Consider the following 21,962-nt stretch of genomic DNA (forward strand, 5'->3'; position numbering starts at 1 on the left):
GTCCCGTAGAAACGTTAAGTGAGTGCTAAGAGCATTTTCCGGACAGCATATTTCTTCCCAGATTTACACACTGCCATCCGTAATCAAACAATGCTATCTGCTATCTAGTTAATCGTTATCCTCCTCAGTCCTCAGGATCTCCTCACCGCGCACACACCGGCTCCTCGGAGGTGACATACATGCTACATGAAATCTCTCCACTGATAAGCATTGGACATCAAGCGGTACCAGCCACTGCACTTGAACAGGACGACCTCACAGACGTCCTTACACCGACCATGCCAAGGGTGGCAATGTAGCAGACCGGCTAATTTGACCAGACAATGTCAGCATTACTTTTCTAGCTACCTGGGTCAGACGTTTCTTAACTTTGCTGGCTACCTGAACCGGACAACGTCCCCTCACCAATTACCCGCGCGAGCTCCTACCACTATCACGACAGCTACGCTCGCTGCGTCTGCTGCCATTGTCCACCGTGACGACCACCGGTCACGGTTCCGTAAACCCGTGCCTCCCCGTGACCCGTGCCGTGACGCGCCGGTCCGGCAGGCTGCGAACCCGTGTCCTCGGACTATCAGTCGGTATCTAATCAGCGCCGTGTCGCTGACAGCTCGTCGACAATGGCCGACGTTCGTTCGGCTCGCCGCGATACGACCCAGCTCTGCTGCTAGTGTTGCGAAGTTTAGGGGCGAACTGACGGGTGGGCGGAAGCCACGCCTTTCCCTGGTGTTCATAGACGACCCGTGAACTTCAGCTGTGAGTGTTATAATTGATTGTGGTGAATATAAAGAGGAAATAGCTCGAAGGTATTCCGATATTGGATTGCGCAGCGTGGCGGCTGGCGGCGCACGACAAGTGAAGTTGGTGATTGACGTCGGTCCATACTGATGATGCTCCCGTGTGGTCACTTGTGAAAATCTTCAGTGGTGGTCTCGTGCGGCAGATTGAAAATGAGCCAGTGAAGTGACAGAGTGTGTTTCTAACTCATAGACAAGCGGTTCAGACCTATGGTGAGCCAGTGAATTTCGTTAACCTGAGACGGAGCAAAATCGTCTGACAACAGCCCCAGATGGGCGAACGCCGAGCGTTCTAGACAAATCGGTCCTGTAGTGAAGTGCAGCCTGAAGTGACGTTCCGTTCATATGTGGAGCTGCCTGGATGCCCTAGTGGGCCCAGGATTATACAATAGTGTGGTGCGTTTGCAAGTCGCGAACCCCAGGTCCTGAACATTACACCGGAACCAGGGCGGTCCTTGCGGCCTCACACAGCAACTAGATGTGGTCCCTCTCCAAACGGTTCCGCAAAATGTCGCCTTCCGCCGTCGAATCAGAGGAAAAGGAGGTAAGAGACGGAATGAGAAAGAGAGAGAGAGAGAGAAAGTGTGAGATACATAGAGAGAGAGAGAGAGAGAGAGAGAGAGAGAGAGAGAGAGAGAGAGAAAGAAAGAGAGAGAGAGAGAGAGAGAGACAGAGAGAGAGACAGAGAGAGAGACAGAGAGAGACAGAGAGAGACAGAGAGAGACAGAGAGAGACAGAGAGAGAGAGAGAGAGAGAGAGAGAGAGACAGAGAGAGACAGAGAGAGAGAGAGAGAGACAGAGGGAGACAGAGAGAGACAGAGAGAGAGAGAGAGAGAGAGACAGAGAGAGACAGAGAGAGAGAGAGAGAGAAAGAGAAAGAGAGAGAGAGAAGAGAGAGAGAGAGAGAGAGAGAGAGAGAGAGAGAGAGAGAGAGAGAGAGAGAGAGAGAGAGAGAGAGAGAGAGAGAGAGAGATCGTTCTGACCAGGTACCGAGGTCTGCATGTGTATTAAGTTTCAATGACTTGCGTTTCTTCTCTAGGATGCGCGTCGCTTCCTCTAATCTGTGGTGATATGACACCTTCACACACGTCATGTTTCTGTTTCAGTGTAGTCGTCTGCGAGCAATCTGGATTACTTAAAATGATAAGATATTTGGCCATCCCAAAGCATTGCACATCATTGTAGATTGTGGTATGTATTTGAACCGTCAAAATGTCTGCGCGTCAAAACGAATCTCCTACTCACCCACTGTCATTTTTCGCTTCAGAATCTCGACCCTGAAGTGATCTTCACCAGAGAGCGCAAGATCGGCAAGGGGGCGTTCGGAGAGGTGTTTAAAGGCATTGACAACCGAACTGGCCGGGTGAGTGCGGAAACTACTGAATTTGAGCTCAACTACAGACATCTAATACGAATTCGAGGTAAAGAGAGGAATCTGAGCCTCAGCAGGTCCCTTCCCTGCTCTCCCTCCGCCGGGTTGTGACCATCTACCAATAAATCCTCATCTCCATGTCACGAGAACTGTGAAAACGAACTATTGTTTGTTACCAAGGCTGCATTCATCGGTCGGGCACAAGACACTATCTCCATTATCTTCTGCCTTTTAAGTCCAATCGATATAAGTAATTTAGGGTGTGTCGATAGTCGCAGATTCGCGTTAGACAAAGATATAAAGTGGCGCGAGCATGCCAAAACACTAGCACTGCAGTTGGTTTTGCGTAAAAATGCGATTTGACGAGGCTCGGGCAGGTCAAAGTTACAGCGAAGAAGTCGCAGTCGACGGTGCTGCCACCTACATTGCCAATAACGGGCACTATCATATCGTGATAATTGGGGTAGTTTCAAATGAGAAATGACTTCTATTTTTGTTCAAACTGCTTAAGAAGAAATAAAACAACTCGGAAACATACATTTTCCCAAATATCGCGTTCCATTTTTTCCTGTTGAGTTGTTAGGAAAGTGGTAAATTTCAAGGTTGACGGCTAAAAAACGAAACAGGAGGAACAAAGCAGGAATCACCAAGACGTGTACCGCGCCGATGCTGTAGATAAGGGGTGAGCAACAGAACCAGCATACCTAACGATTTTGATTAGTGATAGATATTTTTCTCTAAATGTAAGACTATTAGTAACTCAGGCAAGCCTTCTAATATAGGTATCGACAGGGTTACGGTAAAAGGTACAATCGATGGCACATTACAATTATTCTGAGTTGGGTAACAACATTCTTCAGATACCTACCATCAACAACCTCACTATCTCCTATATGGGAGCTATATCATCTGATTCCAGCGCCCTGAAAACAAACAGGTTATTACCAAAAATCTCTGTATTAGCGCCTACCGACATATGCTGAATGACGCTATCAATACCAGACATTTGTAAAAAAAAAGGCGATTCGCCACACAGCCCGCCGGCGTCTGAGGCCGCATAGACCCGGGAACAGGGGGGGGGGGCAGCGGGGGCGCTTGCCCCCCCCCCCAACTTGGGAGCCGAGGGGGCGGCGCCCCCTCAACATTGAGGCAGCGAGAAAAGGTCTTTCCTCCCTTTTCCGGACTTCTTTCCTTCTTGTTTCCTTTATACATCTAAACATCAACACGCGGCATTTTCCTTGCCATCTGAATGGTTTCTGCTGATAAAGTATCGATTTGACAACATCTGCTATTGTCATCCCGCTTTGATTTGGGCCTGACCTTGGCCATAAGCTTGGCAGGCCAGTTTTATACTGGACCATTTTGAGTCAACTTTGAGAAATGCATAACGTACAACGGTGATAAAATCGTTGCTATAGGTATAACACAGTTTACCCGCTCCGGGTGTGAGGGAGGGGTGTTGGGCAATGAGTGCACTGACGTGGCGCCCTCGGTATGGGATGGGATGCACGGGATACATTAGAGGGCCGGTATGGGATTAAGGCTCAGCGACACTAAGGGCTTATGTGGTGCCTTCGGTTATCGGCAGCACCCTCAGAATCACCGGCATAGGGCGCTCAGAGCCGCCGGTAAGGGGCCTTTAGAGGCACCGGTGTGGGGCCGTCATGCAGGTGCCGGTGTGGGCGCTCAGAGGTGCTAGTGTGATTCTCTCAGAGGCGCCGATGAGGGTCCTTACAGGCGTTGCTGTGGGCCCTCATAGACGCTGGTGTGGAGCCGTTACAGACGGGTGTGGGGGCTTTAGAGCTGCTGACGCGAACTCTCTACAAGCCGGCAGGCGGTCTCAGTGACCGGCAAGGGGTCCTTAGGCCGCCAGAAGAAGTCCTGTGGGGTCCTTAGAGACCGGCATGGTACTGTCAGACGCCGGTGGGGCCCTCAGACTCACCGGTGTGGGACCCTCAAAAGTCACCAGTGGGTGGCCTTCAGATGCACAGGTGTTGGTTGGGTCCTCAGAGCCGCCGATACAGGGCTTAATTTTAATAGGCACTGGTGTAGGCACTCAGAGTTGGGGGTGTGAAACCCTCAGACACCGGTGTGGGCCCTCATAGGCGCCGATGAGGGCCCCACAGTTGCCGTTATGGGGCCCTCAGAAAAATAAGTGTGGGACCATCACACCTGCGGGAAATGCCCCTAGAACTGGCCCCTCATAGGCCGGTAAGGACTCTCAGAGGCCAGTAACGGGCCTTTGGAGACCACCGAGGTGCCCTGAAAAGGCGCAAGAGGCGCTCAGAAGCCGGCGTGGGCCCTTATGGAGATCTTAGTGTGGCTATTTAGGGCCCATGAGGTGCTCTAACGAGCCCCATGGGGCGTCAGCGGTTTGACCTTCAGCGGTCAAATGGCGCCGCAGGGCCCCTCGGACCCGAAGGTCCCTTTGAACCCGATGGGGGGGGGGGTACGTATCCCCTTAGACCCCTAGCTACGCCACTGTTTCATATGCATCATGTCAGGTATTTTAGGCTCGCCCCCCCCCCACTTGAAAATCGTTCCCGGGCCCCTGTCTGAGGGGTTGAATCAGTGAGCCAGATTGCCAGCGACTCACCGCTGAACTACCGGGCATAACAAAACGGACGATGCGACATGACTCAGAGATCATCACAGACGCAACGACAAATGTAACCGAAGGCCATCTGAGCTCGTGCGGAACCCTCGTTCAGATACGTAATATCGCTATCTGCCACCTCGCAGTTCCCTTGTCAAGCCGAACTCATAGGCGGCGGAACGGGGAGGGCACCGCGGCACCGTGCCCCCTTTGATTGACATTTTAACATTAGCCCTATGGGCGTTGCATGGAAAGAATGGGAACTGATTCAACCCCTCAGACGCCGGCGGGCTGTGAGGCGAATCACCTTTTACAAATGTGGGGTATTAATAGCGTCATTCAGCATATGTCGGTAGGCGCTAATACAGAGATTTTTGGTGATAACCTGTTTGTTTTCAAGGCGCTGGAATCAGATGATATAGCTCCCATATAGGAGATAGTGAGGTTGTTGATGGTAGGTATCTGAAGAGTGTTGTTTCCCAACTCAGAATAATTGTAATGTGCCATCGATTGTACCTTTTACCGCAACCCTGTCGATACCTATATTAGAAGGCTTGCCTGAGCTAATGGTCTTTCATTTAGAGAAAAAAGTCCTTCACTTATTAAAATCGTTAGGCATGCTGGTTCTGTTGCTCACCCCTTATCTACAGGCTACAGCATCGGCGCGGCACACGTCTTGGTGATTCCTGCTCTGTTCCTCCTGTTTCGTTTTTTAGCCGTCAACCTTGAAATTTACCACTTTCCAAACAACTCAACAGGAAAAAATGGAACGCGATATTTGGGAAAAATGTATGTTTCCGAATTGTTTTATTTCTTCTTAAGCAGTTTGAACAAAAATAGAAGTCATTTCTCATTTGAAACTACCCCAATTATCACGATATGATAGTGCCCGTTATTGGCAATGTAGGTGGCAGCACCGTCGACTGCGACTTTTTCGCTGTAACTTCGACCTGCCCGAGCCTCGTCAAATCGCATTTTTACGCAAAACCAACTGCAGGGCTAGTGTTTTGGCATGCTCGCGCCACTGTATATCTTTGTCTAACGCGAATCTGTGAGAAAAACCCCTCTGTCGACACACCCTAATAAGTATGAAAAGCAAAGGGGTTTAGACATGAGTGGGGGTCTTTCCAACTGAGGACGTCGAATTTGATGCCGCGCTGAAAAAAAATAGATACCTACCTATGTGTGACAGTGGCAACTATCGATATTATATTCACGGTACACTATACAAAACGTTTCTTTTTATCGGGACACTAAACCACAACCCATATCTCAATGGCTCATGTCCTACGTAACTTCTGTATTGTTTTATGGCGTTACTTCATGATAAAAGTCAGTGTTATGACGCCTTTCAATAGTGCCGCGTTCGTTACAAGTCAATACTTGGAGAATACAGTAAACTTAGTAGGTACGATACATATTGCAAAACGAATTATAGCTTTAGAATGCTTGATAGGAAAACGTTTGATGTATAGGTTATTATCTTCCCAAACTGGCCTGGCATCGATGCGACTGGTTTGTTCTGAACATTGTTGCAAATTACAAGAGAAAATAAAAGTTATTTCCTGGACTTTTTGGAGGGTCAATTAATAAGTTGCGAAAGGATGCTTATAACACCATACATGGCGGTTGAAACAATATGACCATGGGACTTGAACTAAAACCCGCATGGGGTGTAGGTATGTCGGTTATTGAGCTCAGATAAATGATACTTTGGATCTTGTTGCTGCTCGTTTCTACACTCTTATTGTGCGTTTTCTCGACGAACGTTCTTTGCATCATTTTAGACGATTTTTTTTAAGACGATCGTCTTACATGTAGGGCTAGTTAAATCCTATCAGACGCATGCATAGGAAAACTGGGAAAATGTGTTATTGTAAGGAAAATTTACATTTTAGCGATGATTCATGATTTCGTGTTATGGATAGTAGACATTCTGTCCGTTCGTATGTTTTTGTTTGTTTGTTATGTGACATATGACAACATTGTCGAAACACATAGACATTCGTGACCATTAGTTTACGTCGTTATAGTGACTCTGTAGGTGACGCTGGCCCTCCAATCTCTCAGGTTGTTGCCATCAAGATCATGGACCTGGAGGAGGCGGAGGACGAGATCGACGACATCCAGCAGGAGATCACGGTGTTGTCACAGTGCGACTCGCCGTACGTCACCAAATACTTCGGTTCCTACCTGAAGGTCAGACCGGCGACAGCCCTTACTTCAATTGTGCGATATGTACTGAGCTGTTTGCTTACATGGGATTAAAACCTGACTTTTTTGGGCAGGTATATGTGGCTAGAAAGTAATAACAAAGGTTCAAATTTGAACAATTCTTTTGAAATAATAAATATGATTGATAATGTTTCCGTTGTACGACACGAGTATAAGTGAGATGCAAAAGAGATAAAAAACGATGATTACTTTACAGGTTATTTCGCTAACTTTAAATTCCATATTTAGTCAGGCCTATGATCTCACTTTCAGAGGATACATAGCATGATTAATGGATAATGTTTGCACAAGAGTAATGAACTATTCAAAATAAGAGGTAAATATCAAATAACTATATACCAAATATACCAATAACGATAAGCATTTAATTTGCCTGGTATACAAAGCGACTATACAAGGAGGAAAGGCCTACTTCTGGACTTGCAGAAAAAAAGAAACATATTGAGCATCCTTGACCGTTTATCCTGCTGTCTAAGATGCGATAAAGATAATTCCTATCTATGCTCGTCTGCAGGGCACCAAGCTATGGATCATTATGGAGTATCTCGGGGGTGGATCTGCCCATGACCTAATGAAGCCGGGAGTTTTGGAAGAAACGTATATCGCCATTATTCTGAGAGAGGTCATCAAGGGGCTGGAATACCTCGACTCGGAACGGATACTTCACCGAGATATTAAAGGTGTGTACTGTGTAGTTTATGTAGGTTTTGGTTGCCATTATATTTTTCAGCCGTAGCCGGTCAGTCGTAGCGGGTTGGTTACTGTGTGGGCGGTTATGTCGAGTCTCAACTGCTGCAAGTACAGTAAATAATTTAAATTATTTAATTTTAACTGCTAAATCATTCCAATGCTAACTAATATTTTCTGCGAGCAATTTATTCAACCTATTGTCTAAAATAATGGCTTCATGCTTTAACCTGTATTTACGCCCATTTTGTATGGCGGTATGATGTGACATCGGATTTCATAGATGGCGGATTTTGTTAAGCTTCGTTCTGTGCCACGAATCTTTCCTCCCCAGCGGCCAACATCCTGCTGTCGGAGTCGGGCGACGTGAAGCTGGCCGATTTCGGCGTGGCTGGTCAGCTGAGCAGCGATACCGTGAAGCGGCACACCTTCGTGGGCACCCCCTTCTGGATGGCGCCCGAGGTCATCCAGCAGGCCGCCTACGACTCCAAGGTGGGCATAGAATGTAGTGGTTCGAAGGATACAGAGAATATTGTCATGTAGAACGCTCTGTACTGTATAGGTACACATATGACATTTGCGAGGTACGCGTATAGGTGAAAATAGCCACATTCCATATTCCAAAGGCCTGGTAAATTTTGACGGCGCTTACGTTCTCACAGGCGGATATCTGGTCGCTAGGGATCACAGCCATCGAGCTGGCCAACGGCGAGCCACCCTTCTCCGACCTCCACCCGATGCGGGCGCTCTTCCTGATCCCCAAGAGCCCGGCGCCGCAGCTGCAGGGCGACTTCACCAGGCCCTTCAAGGAGTTCGTCGAGGCGTGCCTCAATAAGGACCCCGAACACGTGAGTTAATTATCAGCCTGCTAGGGATGTGATGCTTGGCCTTTATTTTCACGGTGCGGGTGTTATGTATCCAAAACTGTAATTTGTGCTGTAATGTTATGTCAATTATAGCAGACCTAGATATCCATAGTTGATTGTTATTTCATACCCTGATTCGTCATAATAAAGAAAAGATCTTGTTACTGCCGTTTTACGTGCAAAAAAAAAATCAACAATCCTAGTTCAGCGACGCAGAGTGAGTACTTAGGTACCCCGCCCTGCGTAACTGAGCGACATTACTGTCGATAGATGGCAGCACTATAGAACGCCTGAACGATGCTGTGCCGCAAGACATTAAATCCAGATCGCCGCACTAACGCGTAGCATTCGGAAGGGAGAGAGAGAGAGAAAAAAAAGAATGTTGGCATAACACGAGTTATAAAGGGGAGTAGAAGCTTGCCGTTCGATTGGAAAATATATCTTTGTATGCTATTTGGTGGTGGAAATATTTGAAAGCAAAAACTCGGAGCGTATGTACAGCCCTCAGCAGACTGCGTGGTAGGTATTCTTTTTTCGACAAAACCGGTAATAACTCAAAGATCATGTTATCAGTCGGTCGGAACTCACTGCAAGTAGAGGCACCATGCTCCACTCCTTCGATTGGGTCTATCACTAAACAAACTATATGCCTTGTGTGGCAACAAAATGCAAAAGTTTGTTTTCGGGGCAAATATAAACTTTTGGATTTTGTTGCCAAATTGCATGGAAAAGGAGTACGATGGTAATGCCAATCTAAGGTGCGGAGTCTCGCACGTTTTGCTGTTACGATTTCGGAGTGACCGATAGCATAGTATCCGCGTTATTCTCGGTTTTGTGGAAAAAAGAATACCTACCACGCAGTTTGCAGAGGGCTGTACCTAGAACTCGGGACTAATCCACGCGGGCTCAGGATTAATCCATTCCCTTCCGTTGTCACATATCCCTGTTTCGGCTTACGGGATCAATGTCATCCTGACCGGCAACCATGGTGAAAGTCCGGTTTGATAGAAGCGCATCCCACTGCTTCTGGATGACCCAGCGTGGCTGGGTGACCCGTCTCAGGAGTCAGGCAACGGGCTCAGCCGCGGAGCACCAACCGACGGTCGACTCAGCTCAATGTCACTGCTTTGTCATTTTATTACAATGCCCTGCATTGGTCTCAAAACACCAAAAGGAACCTAGATAGATTACAAAACAAACAAGCAAATAAATAAATAAATAAATAGATAAAAAAATAAATAATCAACAGATGAACAAACAAAAAGCTATCAGGGGCTGCAGGGGTCGGCCAAAATCAGAAAACACGAATATTTCTACATCATTTCATTAAACATGCATACAGCATAACATTCAGACTTTCAGAGATGCTTTCCAAACCAAATTTTATTAGATTCTATGTTGTTTGTGCTCGACCAGTGACAATATCTTGTATCGTGTGTTCCCAGCGCCCGTCGGCTTCTGAGCTGCTCCGCCACCCGTTCATCAAGAAGGCTCGGCGGACGGTGTGTCTGACAGAACTGGTGGATCGGTACAGACAGTGGAAACAGACGGCGCCCGACTCCGACAGCGAGGCCGACACCCAGTCCATCGGCCAGTCAGAGTGAGTGCCGAGTGGGTTAGAGAGTCTGTGAGTCGGCCAATCAGAGTGGGTCAGAGTCAGAATGAGTCACGGCGCTACAAGTCAGAGCTGAGACGAACCGCAGCTAATTAATACACATAATTAAATGTCAGTGCGGCTCAGACGAAAGTCAGCGTTCGACTTATGTGCTTATCTGAGTTGGAGAGACTTGGGGGGGGGGGGGGGGGTAACGAGGCATTGATTGGTGATGCCAGACCAAAGTTTTATTTTCCCGGGAAGCTGTACCCTCGCGACCTGACTCTGTCCAACACAAACATTCATTCAATGACATCAGTCAGGTCAGTCATTTGATGTCCAATGACCTGTTTCAGGGACGAGCTGTCGATTGACCTGGACCTGGACGAGCCGTGGTGTCACACGGTGGTCGGACCGGCGCCCCACCGCCCCGCTCCGCCTCCGCCGCCGCCCAGGGAGCACACCCGCAGCCAGGTGCTGCAGAGCGCCATCTATCCGCTGCTGGCTGAGGTTAGTGCTGCCAGTAGCGTGCAAGTGAACAAACTTGTCTAAATAGCATAGCAAAGCACTTCTCCGGTCGGTAGGATCGCGATAATGACTGATGAGACGCCGTAATCGTCTCTTTTATTGATGACGATTTTTGACAGCCCCTTTTATGTCGGAGTCTACCGGTTCACCTGTCCACGTGTCAGTGGCTGATGGATCTTTCCCAAACCTGCCGCGCCCCTCTCACCGCCCTCAGGGCTCTCTCTAACCCTCAAGGCCCCTCTCGCCGGCCCCAGGGACCTCTCTGTGACCCCTCACACCGCTCTCTCTCCGTTCCCAGCTGCAGCGTCGCCACCGGAGCCGCCTGCCGCCGCCGGGACGCACCTCCTTCTCCGGCCGCGGGGACGAGGTCGAGGAACTTCGCACCGCCTTCGAGCAGGCCGAGCGCGAGTCAGCCGGAGTGTCGGACCGGTTGGTGCAGCGGCTGCTACAGAAGCTGGTGCCCTCCGCCAGTCAGCAGCAGCTGCGCGCCAGCTTCCAGCGGCTGGTGCGGTGAGCGACGCAGCTGTTGGTGCTTGAAGCTGTTGGTGTTGGTCTCTCGGTGGCTGATCACAGCACCGTCTGGACTCCTGACAGTGCTGTCTTGCCCGGGAAGCACAGCGTACGGTGAGCACGGTATCCGAGTTTGCAGCCATGGTGGACCTCAGGTCTAGCCTCCCCCGCGGGACTGCGGAGTGCGCAGTCATTCTTGAGAATGAGCCTTTGGATGTAAGGTAACGCTACTGAGTGAAAATGAGCCGGGACCAGTGCATATGGCTGAGTTCAATAGCACGGCCTTACGGTGACAAGAGGCCGAAGCCTGTCAGGCCGTCTGGCACCGACAAATGTAGCTAGCAGGACGCCAATGGCCAAGTTGTTGAGTTCTCTATCCTTAGTTGATGCCTTGATAACTTGTGCATCGAATATTCATACCACATAACATTTGCTTTCCTTAGCGTGGTCATGATAAGGAATATTGATTGATCCTGATGAGATCGTGGCATGCTTGATCATAAACTAGTCCGCTTTTAATTCGATGTATTCAGCTATTGCTATTGTTCCCTCGCCGCGTTGTGCTGTTGCGTTCAGGCGTCAGCGGCTAGCACTTGTGCTTCGGCAGAGGTGTTGTGAATGTGTACTATGTACTGGGCTTCTCCCTTCCATACAAAGATGCACGAGGAAGGGTTGGTCTGTGATTACTCGGTGTCTTGTAGCACAAGTTTACGGTTGAAACCGAGCAGCACGAATGGCGTCTACTGCTTTGCCCAACTTTGGACTTTTGATTAGTCCCATACTGGTGACCATAGCGCTTAGCCGCTTAGGGTGGGTCATGAGCCACCCGCCACACACGGTTTTGTGCTCAGTTTGTCCGAATTCGATGACAAGCATCTGTTGATTTTACAGTCGTGACTATCCAGATTATATCACGGAGGTTGGTACCCGATGCGAGGTATGATTGTATGTAAATGGGCCATTGTCCGGCGCTTTCTGCATTGTTACGCATTAAAGTCAGCAGGAGCTTTTCGACGTGCAAACGTCGCTCACTGTGCAGTGCACAGCCATTGCTGAGATGTCAATAAACGTTCACTGTTCAATGCTGTTCTGACTGCCGCTGCTGTAGATCCATTCCTAACTGGGCTGATTGACTTCACAATAATAACGCTCATAGAAACGTGATGAAAGCCAGACTTAAAATAACCAATTTTGTCAATCACTTCCGTCCAAGCCAACAAGTTCAGTGGTTTTGTTGAAGGGTTTTCGTTCAAAACAACAAATCATTGTTCGTGAGTTAGTCACGGAATTCCGACGAGACGGTACACGGAATATAGTCATTCTCCATACCACGCCACGAATGCCAGTGTGTGACAGTGTATGTATATTGGATGCTCCGTCATCACACTAGGTATGTTCGGAATAGCACAATCAGAAGAACAAGCGAGTCGGCAACAACATGCACATAGCGCACAGCAGGCGGTCTCTTCAGTACAAACGGCTCCAAGCGGTACATTGCCGGGGGCGCCCCGTCTCAGTTACAAGCGTACGCGCACGTGCAACACACTTAACCACAGTGTCTACGGCTAAATTATCAAAAGGCGGCTCGGACAGGCGACCCACACGAAGCCGAACTAACGAATACAAAATAGTGCTGTGTCGTCCGTCCGTCCCGGCCAGGCAGCGGAGTGCTGCCTTCGAGCGGGCGGCCGACCATCGGAAAACCAGTCCCGTACGAAAAATAATCCATACTAGCCATGCGCCGCGCGGTTCGTAGGCCCACTGAGTGGTGAGCAGGCTGGCGGTACGGCCGACGGCGGCTGGCGGGCCGCACCGACCCCGGAGGGTCTCAGACGCACACAGACACGCACACACGCGGAGCGCCCGCATGTTGACACCCTCCTGCGGCTGTCGGATCGGCGCCGTGTCACCGAGCGGGTGACACCCGACACCGTCTCAGCCGCCGGCGGGCGCCGATAGACTCCGGGCATCCGACCCGTGCCGCCGCCACAGACCGGCCACACGGCGGGCAGAAGCGCCGCCGGCCGCCGCACGGCGGTCCCGTCCGACTCTGACGTCACCTCACGTCACATTCTGACGTCATACCCCGTGCGCGTCCGCCACTACAACAGCTGGCACTTGCACTTCCAGCACTTGGTGGGCTCCTTGACCTCTTCGTGGTTACCCCGTGTCAGTTCCGCCTTTCTTGCCGATATCTTCCGCATCAGGTCGAAGAAACACTGCAAAAAGGCGGCGTTAGACATCTCGAGAATCACGAGACAGCACAATCCCAAACAAAGACAGCACGGTACGTTATTTGAGAGCACGCAGACAGTCATGTGTTTATCTGCAGCTTGTCTCAGTGGAGTGTTGCGGGTGTTGGACCCTAGTCTCAAAATCATTTACTCAGTGGCATAGATCGAGTAAGTGATCTTTGATTTTGGGCCGTGTTCCATGTGAACCGACGATGCCAATTCGATTAGAAATAATTCATCGGGTCTAAGTCCTGCTGTTTAAAAGAGCTTAGTGATTAACATGTCCTCTATAAATTTCCTACAAGTGACCTTCCTCTCGGTACTCACCTTGTCCACGTTGTGGCGAGTCTTTGCCGAGGTCTCCACATAGGGTACGCCCCACTGGGAGGCGCGAGCGCCGGCTTCCGCGTGTGCCACGCGCCGCCGCTCCTCCAGGTCACACTTGTTACCGACCAGTAGCAGAGGGATGGTCTCGTCGTCTTTGACACGTAAAATCTGCTCCCTGTGCGGTCACCGGCCGGTAGAATGGTTATAGAGGGGCGACACAGCGGCTATTAGTGGTCTGCACCACAGGAGGCCGGTAGGAATACAGTAGCCAGTGTGGCAGTCACGTCACTAACCAGAGCACAACATTGGATGCATTGTATAAGGTACAGGTATATTTGGATTCCTTGTGTTGAGACTTGAGGATGGCATTGTGTGCAGTTAATACATGGGAATTACAAATACACGGATGCTCGTGCCGAGAAACAGCCGTTATGAAGCCGCACCTACAACTGGAGGGCGGCATCACCCGGGCTAACGTATTCGTCCCGCACCGCCTCATATGCTAATACGGGTAGGCGCGTCTCCATTGTAAAACGGCGACACGCGGGATCCTGGGCTGGCCCGAAGCTGGTATCGAGCGTGTAAAAGGCGGCCTCTAAACAGGTAGCTGGGCTGTGGGATTCCATTCAAGTTCGGGCTTTGGTCAGCTAAATAATGCGGAGTTCATTTCATTAAAAAAATGTGTGATAACTTAAGACTTCTCCACCTGTGAAACAAAACGATGAATCCCTCAGACAAAAAACAAGGGCAGGGCGCGACAAATGAATGTGACAAGTGAAAGTGCACTTCAGGCGGTAATATGATCACCATAACTGAATAATTATGCCAGATCAGCGGCGTCATACATGAGGTGTTTGGCATGAAGTGGGAAGACCGGAACGCAGAACGAAATATGCATTAGCGTAGAAATTCTATAAATACCCTATGTCTGACAGGAAGCCACTCGAATTGAGCTAGATACCCATAATAAGCAGCATTTGCTAGACGACGCATAAAGCTTGTGTAAAAAATGGGTGATGTAACAAGAAAACAATGGATAGAAAAGATAATTAGAAACCGTGGCACAAGTGCACGAAACATTCAGTAAACGGACAGGAAAGCGTCCAGCGTGTGACTTTGGATTGAACGAATAACAAATGAGAAATAGAATCGCAAGATGTACACCATTAGGACATAAACAGATAGCAAAAACCCGGGACTTTCTTAAAGATTGCGTTGCCGGCCGGGGGATCGATGAGCCACCAGTATCGGACAACAAACGGCAGCGTCGGGCTACTTTCCCGTTCTGTCGGCCGCCAGTTCCCAGAAGCTCTGAGTCAGTTCGGCACCGCCCGCCGGAGCCGCCGCGTCACCACAGCGGCTCACAGAGCAGCACCAGCTCACAGTGACGTAACAGAGCGAGCTGCACAGTGCACAACAGCGGCCAGCCTGCCCTTGAGCCGCACATAGGCACCCGGAAACTGTCCAACTCGGGAAGGAGCCTGCGCTCTGCTGTCTTCCACGGCGTCTCTACGGCGGCCGATTTTCCCGGTCACGGTGCATGGATCAGCTGTGAGCCGGATACCGCAGCATTCAGCGGCCGTGCCAGACCGGATGGGCCGAGATCGGACGATAGAAATTATGCAATTTACAATAAAATGGGTGAAGGGCAATGCATTTGACGAAGCCAATGCATTGCATATCAAATGCCAATTTTTGAAAACTAACACTTATAAAACAGTTTCACAATACTCTTTCTAAACCAAACGCTGCACATTTACCTTTTACTCTTCAACGCTAGGCATTCAGTCTGCATGAGATTTCAACGTCGGCGTTGCTGACATATTTCGTGTTATGCAAGGTGTCCACAATGCACGAAACGGTACCTGGCTACACGTTATGAACAAAATTAAGCCCGGAAGTAGATGCATACCTGAACTTCGCGGTGGCCAGAATAAAAAACAATAGGGAGAGGATGGTAGGCTGCAGTAGGCAGTAGGTACAGTCCACAGCAGAAGTAATGTGTGGTTTCAGTCATGGGTATGTTCTGCTTCTGAAGCCTAGGAACGATTAGCCAGACTGCAACGAGACTTTAAATGTAGCTTACATGTAATTTCACCCTTTCAGCTACAACTTTATCTATTGACGTCTTCTTTTCAATCAGTCCGCATTTAAAAATCGTCGGTCAAAGCCATCCGTTGAGATTGGTAAAACCACACATTACTTTAGCGGTGGGCTGTACGTCCTTGAACCCCTCCGTGGAATGGAAAAGTCAGAAGGCAGCAATCAGTACGCAGCAGGCGTTAGGCACGTACCTGAACTCCTGCGTAGCCTGGAAGCTCTCGTCCTCCGTTATAGAGAAGACGCAGAGGAAGCCCTCGCCACTCCGGAAGTAATTGTCCCTGGAAACGACAAAACGGTACGATTAGCTAACAACTCCATTTAAACACACGGGTCTTGAGCTATACCGTCCACACGCACTCAGACTAGCGCTGCACAAACACTGACTCAAAGCAGTGCTGTGGACGAATTACTGGCGAGGTTGGGAACACAATCATACCCCTCCCCTACCCTCCCGTCTAACGGGCTGGCGAACGCCGCCGGAAGTGAAACAGGCTTTTCAAATGATAATCCAGTTGGGGGACAGGGTAATAATGGCCAAAAGAGGTGCACGTTCTTTGGAACCGATGGTGGACATCAGATATCCGAAACGTCAGTACGTTCCCACTCATGTGCTTTATTACTCCAGTGTATCTAAGCATGCATCGTCTGAAGCTCCGGTGCACCATCGGGCCTCTGACCTCTACATGATATAAGATCTCTTGGCTTCTTGTAAAATTTCGACCAAATATTTCTTGAACTGAGGTCAGATGTCCACTGTGAGCTACAATTATAGCGTAAATTAGGCGTCGTACGTTCCAAACACCCGTCATAGTAATGTACCGTTTGAAACACTCGTAGCTCCAAAACTATCCCACGACTAATGACCCCAACGATGCTCGACGTTACAGATCGTCCCAGGGCTCTGACGTAACCCCAAACTCCCGTCGTTCGTTCACGTAATGTTGCAATGCAGCTCACTGCAATGTTCTCGAGTTAGCGGCGGGTAAGGTGACGGCACCGTTTAGGACCCAGGGCGGGCGGTGCCGTCAGCAGCAGCGCCGGATGTCGCCATCGCCGGTCCGCGTGTCGCGATCGGCTCAATTGTTGGACGGAATATTGGTGATGCATGACCGAGCTGCGGTCAGCCGAGGCCAGGGCGGGCGGCCCGATCGCACCGGCCGTACCGAGGTCCGTATCAGGAGCCCAGATATCCGACCAACGTATCGCCGATTGGCGGCGATAAGAGAGCCTTCGTGGGTGACCCCACGCAGTCGCGCAATCCACAGAGAGCAGTCGGAACGAGATATAACTGGTGGTTTAGATTAGGTACAGCCGTGATTTGGTCAGTATCAAATACAGACGGTAGTTTTGTCACGGCGCATGACCGGCGCGTGTCTAAACAGGGACGTCGGCTGGTAGCTTCCAGTCTAAACACTGTCGGTAGTTGTGAGCTGACAGATTCATCAACGATCAGTTAAACTGCTCGCGGGCACAGCTCATCTTCAGTCACATGATAAATAGTAGATGCAATAAGGTAATGATATACTACAGGCATTACGTAAGTTTTCACCGATTAGGTATGGAAGCGTAGGTGAGGAGCGTGTACGCACACCAAAAACTGAGGCGAACTAGTGAAGGACAATCAATACCGAAAAGTTACTTTGACACGGTACCACACAGCATGCATATGCATACCTTCTCAGATAATCTGTCCTGAGGTGGCCTTTAGGCCCACTGACAACGGTGTGGGTCGGTAGAAAAGCTGCATCTCTGCTCCATTGCCTCAAGATGGCTTTGCTGCCAGATTCGTTCGCTGTCTGATCGCCATTCTCATACCGTGATTCACGGAATCTTTGTCAGAATCAGTCACGTGATCCAGCCTGAAAATTGCTCTCCGTCACGTGATTCACAGCCTGATCACTACTCCCTGTCACGTGATTCTCAGCCCGAACGCTGTTTCAGTCACGTAGCTTAAACGCAACGTAATCCTCGTCTCAGTCATGTGATTTGTCAGTCAAGTGACTCGTAGTCACTGCACCGTTTTCAGTCGCTGTTTCGACTTAACATCAACGACCTCTTTCACGTGCATGGCCCGCGAACGGGTACCGAGCACCGACTTTAAAGAAGTTATTTGTGGTCCACCGATCTCATCTGCGCTCTCGGTCATGTGATTTGTGATCTCATCGCCGCTCAGCTATTTGTGAGCTGATAGTCAGCCATAGCTCAGCCAACAAAAAAAAAAAAAAAAAAAACAGTCCGATTGCGAGCAGCTGACGTGAGATAGCATCTTTGCGCCACACTAGGCATGCAAACAAACCAACAAACCAACCCGCAAATATACAAATAAGCGGACATCACTCTCAGAGCTTTCCTTGTTTTCATCATCGAATGCTACGCCAATGAAACCGACTCAGACGGCATGAAGCCGAAACCCCCACTGCCGGGTGGAGGATAGCCAAAAACAACACACAGGCAGACGACATAGGTCAGGCAGCCGTCCTAATGACTCCCGATGCCTGGAGCAGATCGGTAACAGAGCTTCACTGGAAATTCGGCTGAGCGGCGCCGGCTGGCTGGGATTTGTAGATTTAGATACCGCTGCTCAGGGGCAGGCACCGCGGACAAAGGCGGACGGAGGGGCGATGGGCGGGACTCGGGAGAGCAAGGAGGCAGGTGGAGGCCAGGGTTAGAGGAGTGAAACTTAACATTCCAGAGCTGAATTGGGTGCAGCAGGATGTGAAAACCAAACAGAATATATGGGTGTCCGTCAAAATTCGTGGAGATATGCTGTCCCACGATTTCAATAATGCCTCACGTCAATAAATGAGCTTATTTCAGCGTAACACGGGTCCGTACGCGAGATTTGGACATTTGATTGAAGAAAAAAAAATCATTGAAAAGGCAACAGCAAAGTGGCAAAAAAAAAATGGACATCTTTCCAAAACCATGCTTTTGTGTGCCTATGTATTTTAGCTTGTCCCACAACCTGCGAAAAAAATCTACAGAGCTGCTGTGTAGTTATTTTTAGAGATAATTGAGCGCGAGGGAGCGTTGTGAATAGCAAATACATTGAAATTTCTCTTCATGGTTCTTATTTTTTGGTTATACAATTTAGCAAGACTGCACAACGCAAAAACGTCTGTCCCACGGTTTTTGGCAAACTTTTTTCTGGGTCACGTTTTTTTCTGGGTCACGGTACTTAGCTCCTCATTCAAAACATTACGGACCGGGTAAGCAGGGTCTGCAGACTTGCATATGGTCCTATCCCGCGAAGGCGCAGAGAGCGGGGGCGGAAACTGAAAACTGTCAGTTGGGCTGGGCGAACCCAGGGGAAATCATCTCCTGCGTGCCATAAGATTTCTTTATTCTGGGTCACACGCCCTTGTGGCTTGTGACTGGTAAGTGTCGAAAAGAATCATAGCGTCGTGTTGCTGCGTGCTCAGGTACTCCAGATAAGATGTACTTGGAGATTAGTATTCGATAACAAACTTGCCATATTCGGAAAACTGTAAAAACCATTCCCCTGGGTCACGCATTTTTTTCTTCTGGGTCACGAATTTTAGCGTGACCCAGGAAAAAAATCGTGACCCAGAAGATAAATTCTGCCCACCTACATCATCTAGACATACAAGTCTTTCCGCCTACGTGAGGAGAAGGTCATTGCCGATAACGGGGTTATATCGCGCATGAGGCGAGTGAACGTATCTGGTTTGATAATGCGTGACCCAGAATATTTTTTTTGTTTTCTGGGTCACGGACCATTTTACGCGCATGCGCAATGGCATTTTTTGAACAATTTCAACTGTGAACAGCCTAGGGTGCATGGTTTATGAAAAGGTAATGATTTCTAGGAAATCAGTTGTGGGACAAATATCGACCCAAATCTCCACGAATTTTGACGGGTACCCATATACCAGAATAAACATCCGAGCAGAACAAAGAATGGTAAGCAAGGCAAGGAAGGTCTACATTAAATATTTTATCAGATGTATACACTGTACATTGTACAAGCCCTCTCCCTGCCTCTATCACACAATATCTGACTCAATGACACAGGTTTCAGAGTAATAAGGAAGCTGCCCTTTGGTCATCTCTGCTTTTGACTCCTTTCGCTACACACTCTGGCTCACCTGATGGCAGCGTAGTCCTCCTGTCCCGCTGTGTCCAGGATGTCTATCTGCACTTCCTCACCATCCAGCACCACCTTCTTACGGTACGAGTCAGCCTTGGTTGGCTCATAGTCTTCCACGAACTGGCAAACAAGCAGTGGTGTTGGTGGTTCAGTGGTCAACGGATTGGTGAGCACAAAACAGCGTTAGAAGTGGCATGGTCTACAAAGCACATTGAAATATGCCCACATAGTAGAATACAGCTTTTAGTCTGAGAACTCAGAACATCAGTGTGGACAAACATTAAAAATATGACATTTAGCATGTAGCAATACTAAAAAGCTGAAATCGAACATGAGAAATCCATTTTTCATAATATAAACAACTTTTGAAAATGCTTGTGACATTTTTCGTTTTTCAATTTTATTCCTTTTAATTTTTATTCCATTATTCCTAATATATTCATAGCAGTGCTGGATTTTGAACCTTATAACAGAACACACAGAACTTACAGCTAGCTGCTGAATCAAACATACCTCATCATACATGAACTGTAGGGTCAGTGCTGATTTTCCCACTCCACCACTGCCGACCATAATAACCTTGTGTAATGCAGGCTGAGTTACGCCCTTCTTGCCACTCATTTTGGCCTGAAAACAAACATCCATCTTTTGTTTTGCATCACTTATCCCCATGACATGCATCAATAACCAGAAAGTTGGCTTGAAAATAATCCAGAACCAGGGAAAGATATATTTCAGCCAGGACTCAGGAGGGACCTAATTAAAATTAGGTATACATTTCAAGCTGAAAATTATTTCAGGGTGATACTGAAAAAATAACTTGAAATGTTGAATATGCTGAAGAAGTTGACTACAAGACTAAGGTAGGTAGGTAGGTAGGTATACATTTGGACTATTTGGTCAAAACGTGGTTTATTTTCAGCAGCTTTTTCACCATGCATACAAATAAGAAACTCCCTCAATGGAGCCATGGCCCATGGCAATGACTGACATCACGGCCCATGGTCAATGGCCATGACTCTGACCCCTGGCAGACCGCACTTGACTGCTGGCAAATGACTGATGGCATGTCATCAACATAACCTGAGTGCCTTGACCTAAGCCTTCCAAGTTCCATGCAGATTACAGATAGACAGCACGCTTCAATGACATCACAGGCTTTTGGGCCAAACATCTACTTGACATTATCATTCAAAGTTACATACACAAATTAAAATGTTGATGACTGATGTGATGTGCGGATAGCTCCATTTACCAAATAACAATAATGTAACAAAACTTATAGCACGTACCTTCATATAGAAAAATTAGGAAAATGGCAGTGCTCAAATTGACAGTTATTATGCAAGATGAATTGTAACGTATTGTACCCTATTTGATTAATTACTCAAACTCGTCTTATAGGTGCTTACTTACCGAATCAGGACGACTGAATCAGAATGTGATGGCAGGGAAAGAAGTCCAAAGAATCTCACTAATAAAGCAGTGCAGATGAAGGATTAAATTATCGCTACCCCTAAGCCACGAATATTTATTTTTGTAGCAACTTTATCTAAGAAAGTCCCAACCCAATCTCAAAACTCCGCCAACACCCTCTTCTGAATCACACAACGGAACAGAAAGGAGCTATGACAACTAATGCTGGGTTCACACTGCTAGGAGTGGTCGAACGGATGAGTATTGAAGCATCCAAGAGCGCAGCGGGTCGAACCGAAAAGTGCATTCGTTTCATTATTCGCCGTAGAAAGAGATAAGCATCGTAACATTTAAGAGTTCAGTGCATCGTAAGCAGCTAGATCAGCTATTTTTATGGTCACTTTCAATTTAATGAAATTATGCCATGCCCATATAAATTTGAGTTGCTTCATTCGTTCTTGCAATATAGATGAAAATGCATATTATTTCCACAGATTCAAACACATCATGATGTCAACTATTTCACCAAAGTACTATAATTACTTGATGGCTTTTAGAAAAAGATCTCATCCCTGATATTTTTCTC

General features: G+C 48.3%; 2 protein-coding genes across 2 annotated transcripts; one reads left to right on the forward strand and one right to left on the reverse strand.

Moving 5' to 3' along the window:
* The first annotated feature begins 2,068 nt into the window (after nucleotides 1-2,068).
* LOC122381682 (serine/threonine-protein kinase 25-like) lies at nucleotides 2,069-12,267 on the forward strand. Its single transcript, XM_043366153.1, has 8 exons — nucleotides 2,069-2,160; nucleotides 6,836-6,964; nucleotides 7,515-7,680; nucleotides 8,022-8,179; nucleotides 8,350-8,535; nucleotides 9,999-10,153; nucleotides 10,504-10,657; nucleotides 10,974-12,267. Exons 2-8 carry the CDS (start codon nucleotides 6,854-6,856, stop codon nucleotides 11,187-11,189), a joined length of 1,146 nt encoding a protein of 381 aa, XP_043222088.1. The 5' UTR covers nucleotides 2,069-2,160; nucleotides 6,836-6,853; the 3' UTR covers nucleotides 11,190-12,267.
* A 266-nt stretch (nucleotides 12,268-12,533) lies between these two features.
* On the reverse strand, nucleotides 12,534-21,804 carry LOC122381683 (ras-related protein Ral-a-like). The gene is made up of 6 exons (XM_043366154.1): nucleotides 21,377-21,804; nucleotides 20,474-20,587; nucleotides 19,959-20,080; nucleotides 16,041-16,127; nucleotides 13,747-13,921; nucleotides 12,534-13,404 (listed from the first exon to the last, which is right to left on the reverse strand). Exons 2-6 carry the CDS (start codon nucleotides 20,579-20,581, stop codon nucleotides 13,288-13,290), a joined length of 609 nt encoding a protein of 202 aa, XP_043222089.1. The 5' UTR covers nucleotides 20,582-20,587; nucleotides 21,377-21,804; the 3' UTR covers nucleotides 12,534-13,287.
* Between the last annotated feature and the right edge of the window lie 158 nt (nucleotides 21,805-21,962).

This window comes from Amphibalanus amphitrite, unplaced genomic scaffold (assembly GCF_019059575.1).
Source record: "Amphibalanus amphitrite isolate SeventyFive unplaced genomic scaffold, NRLGWU_Aamphi_draft 000125F_arrow, whole genome shotgun sequence".
NCBI classification, from domain to species: Eukaryota; Metazoa; Arthropoda; class Thecostraca; order Balanomorpha; family Balanidae; genus Amphibalanus; species Amphibalanus amphitrite.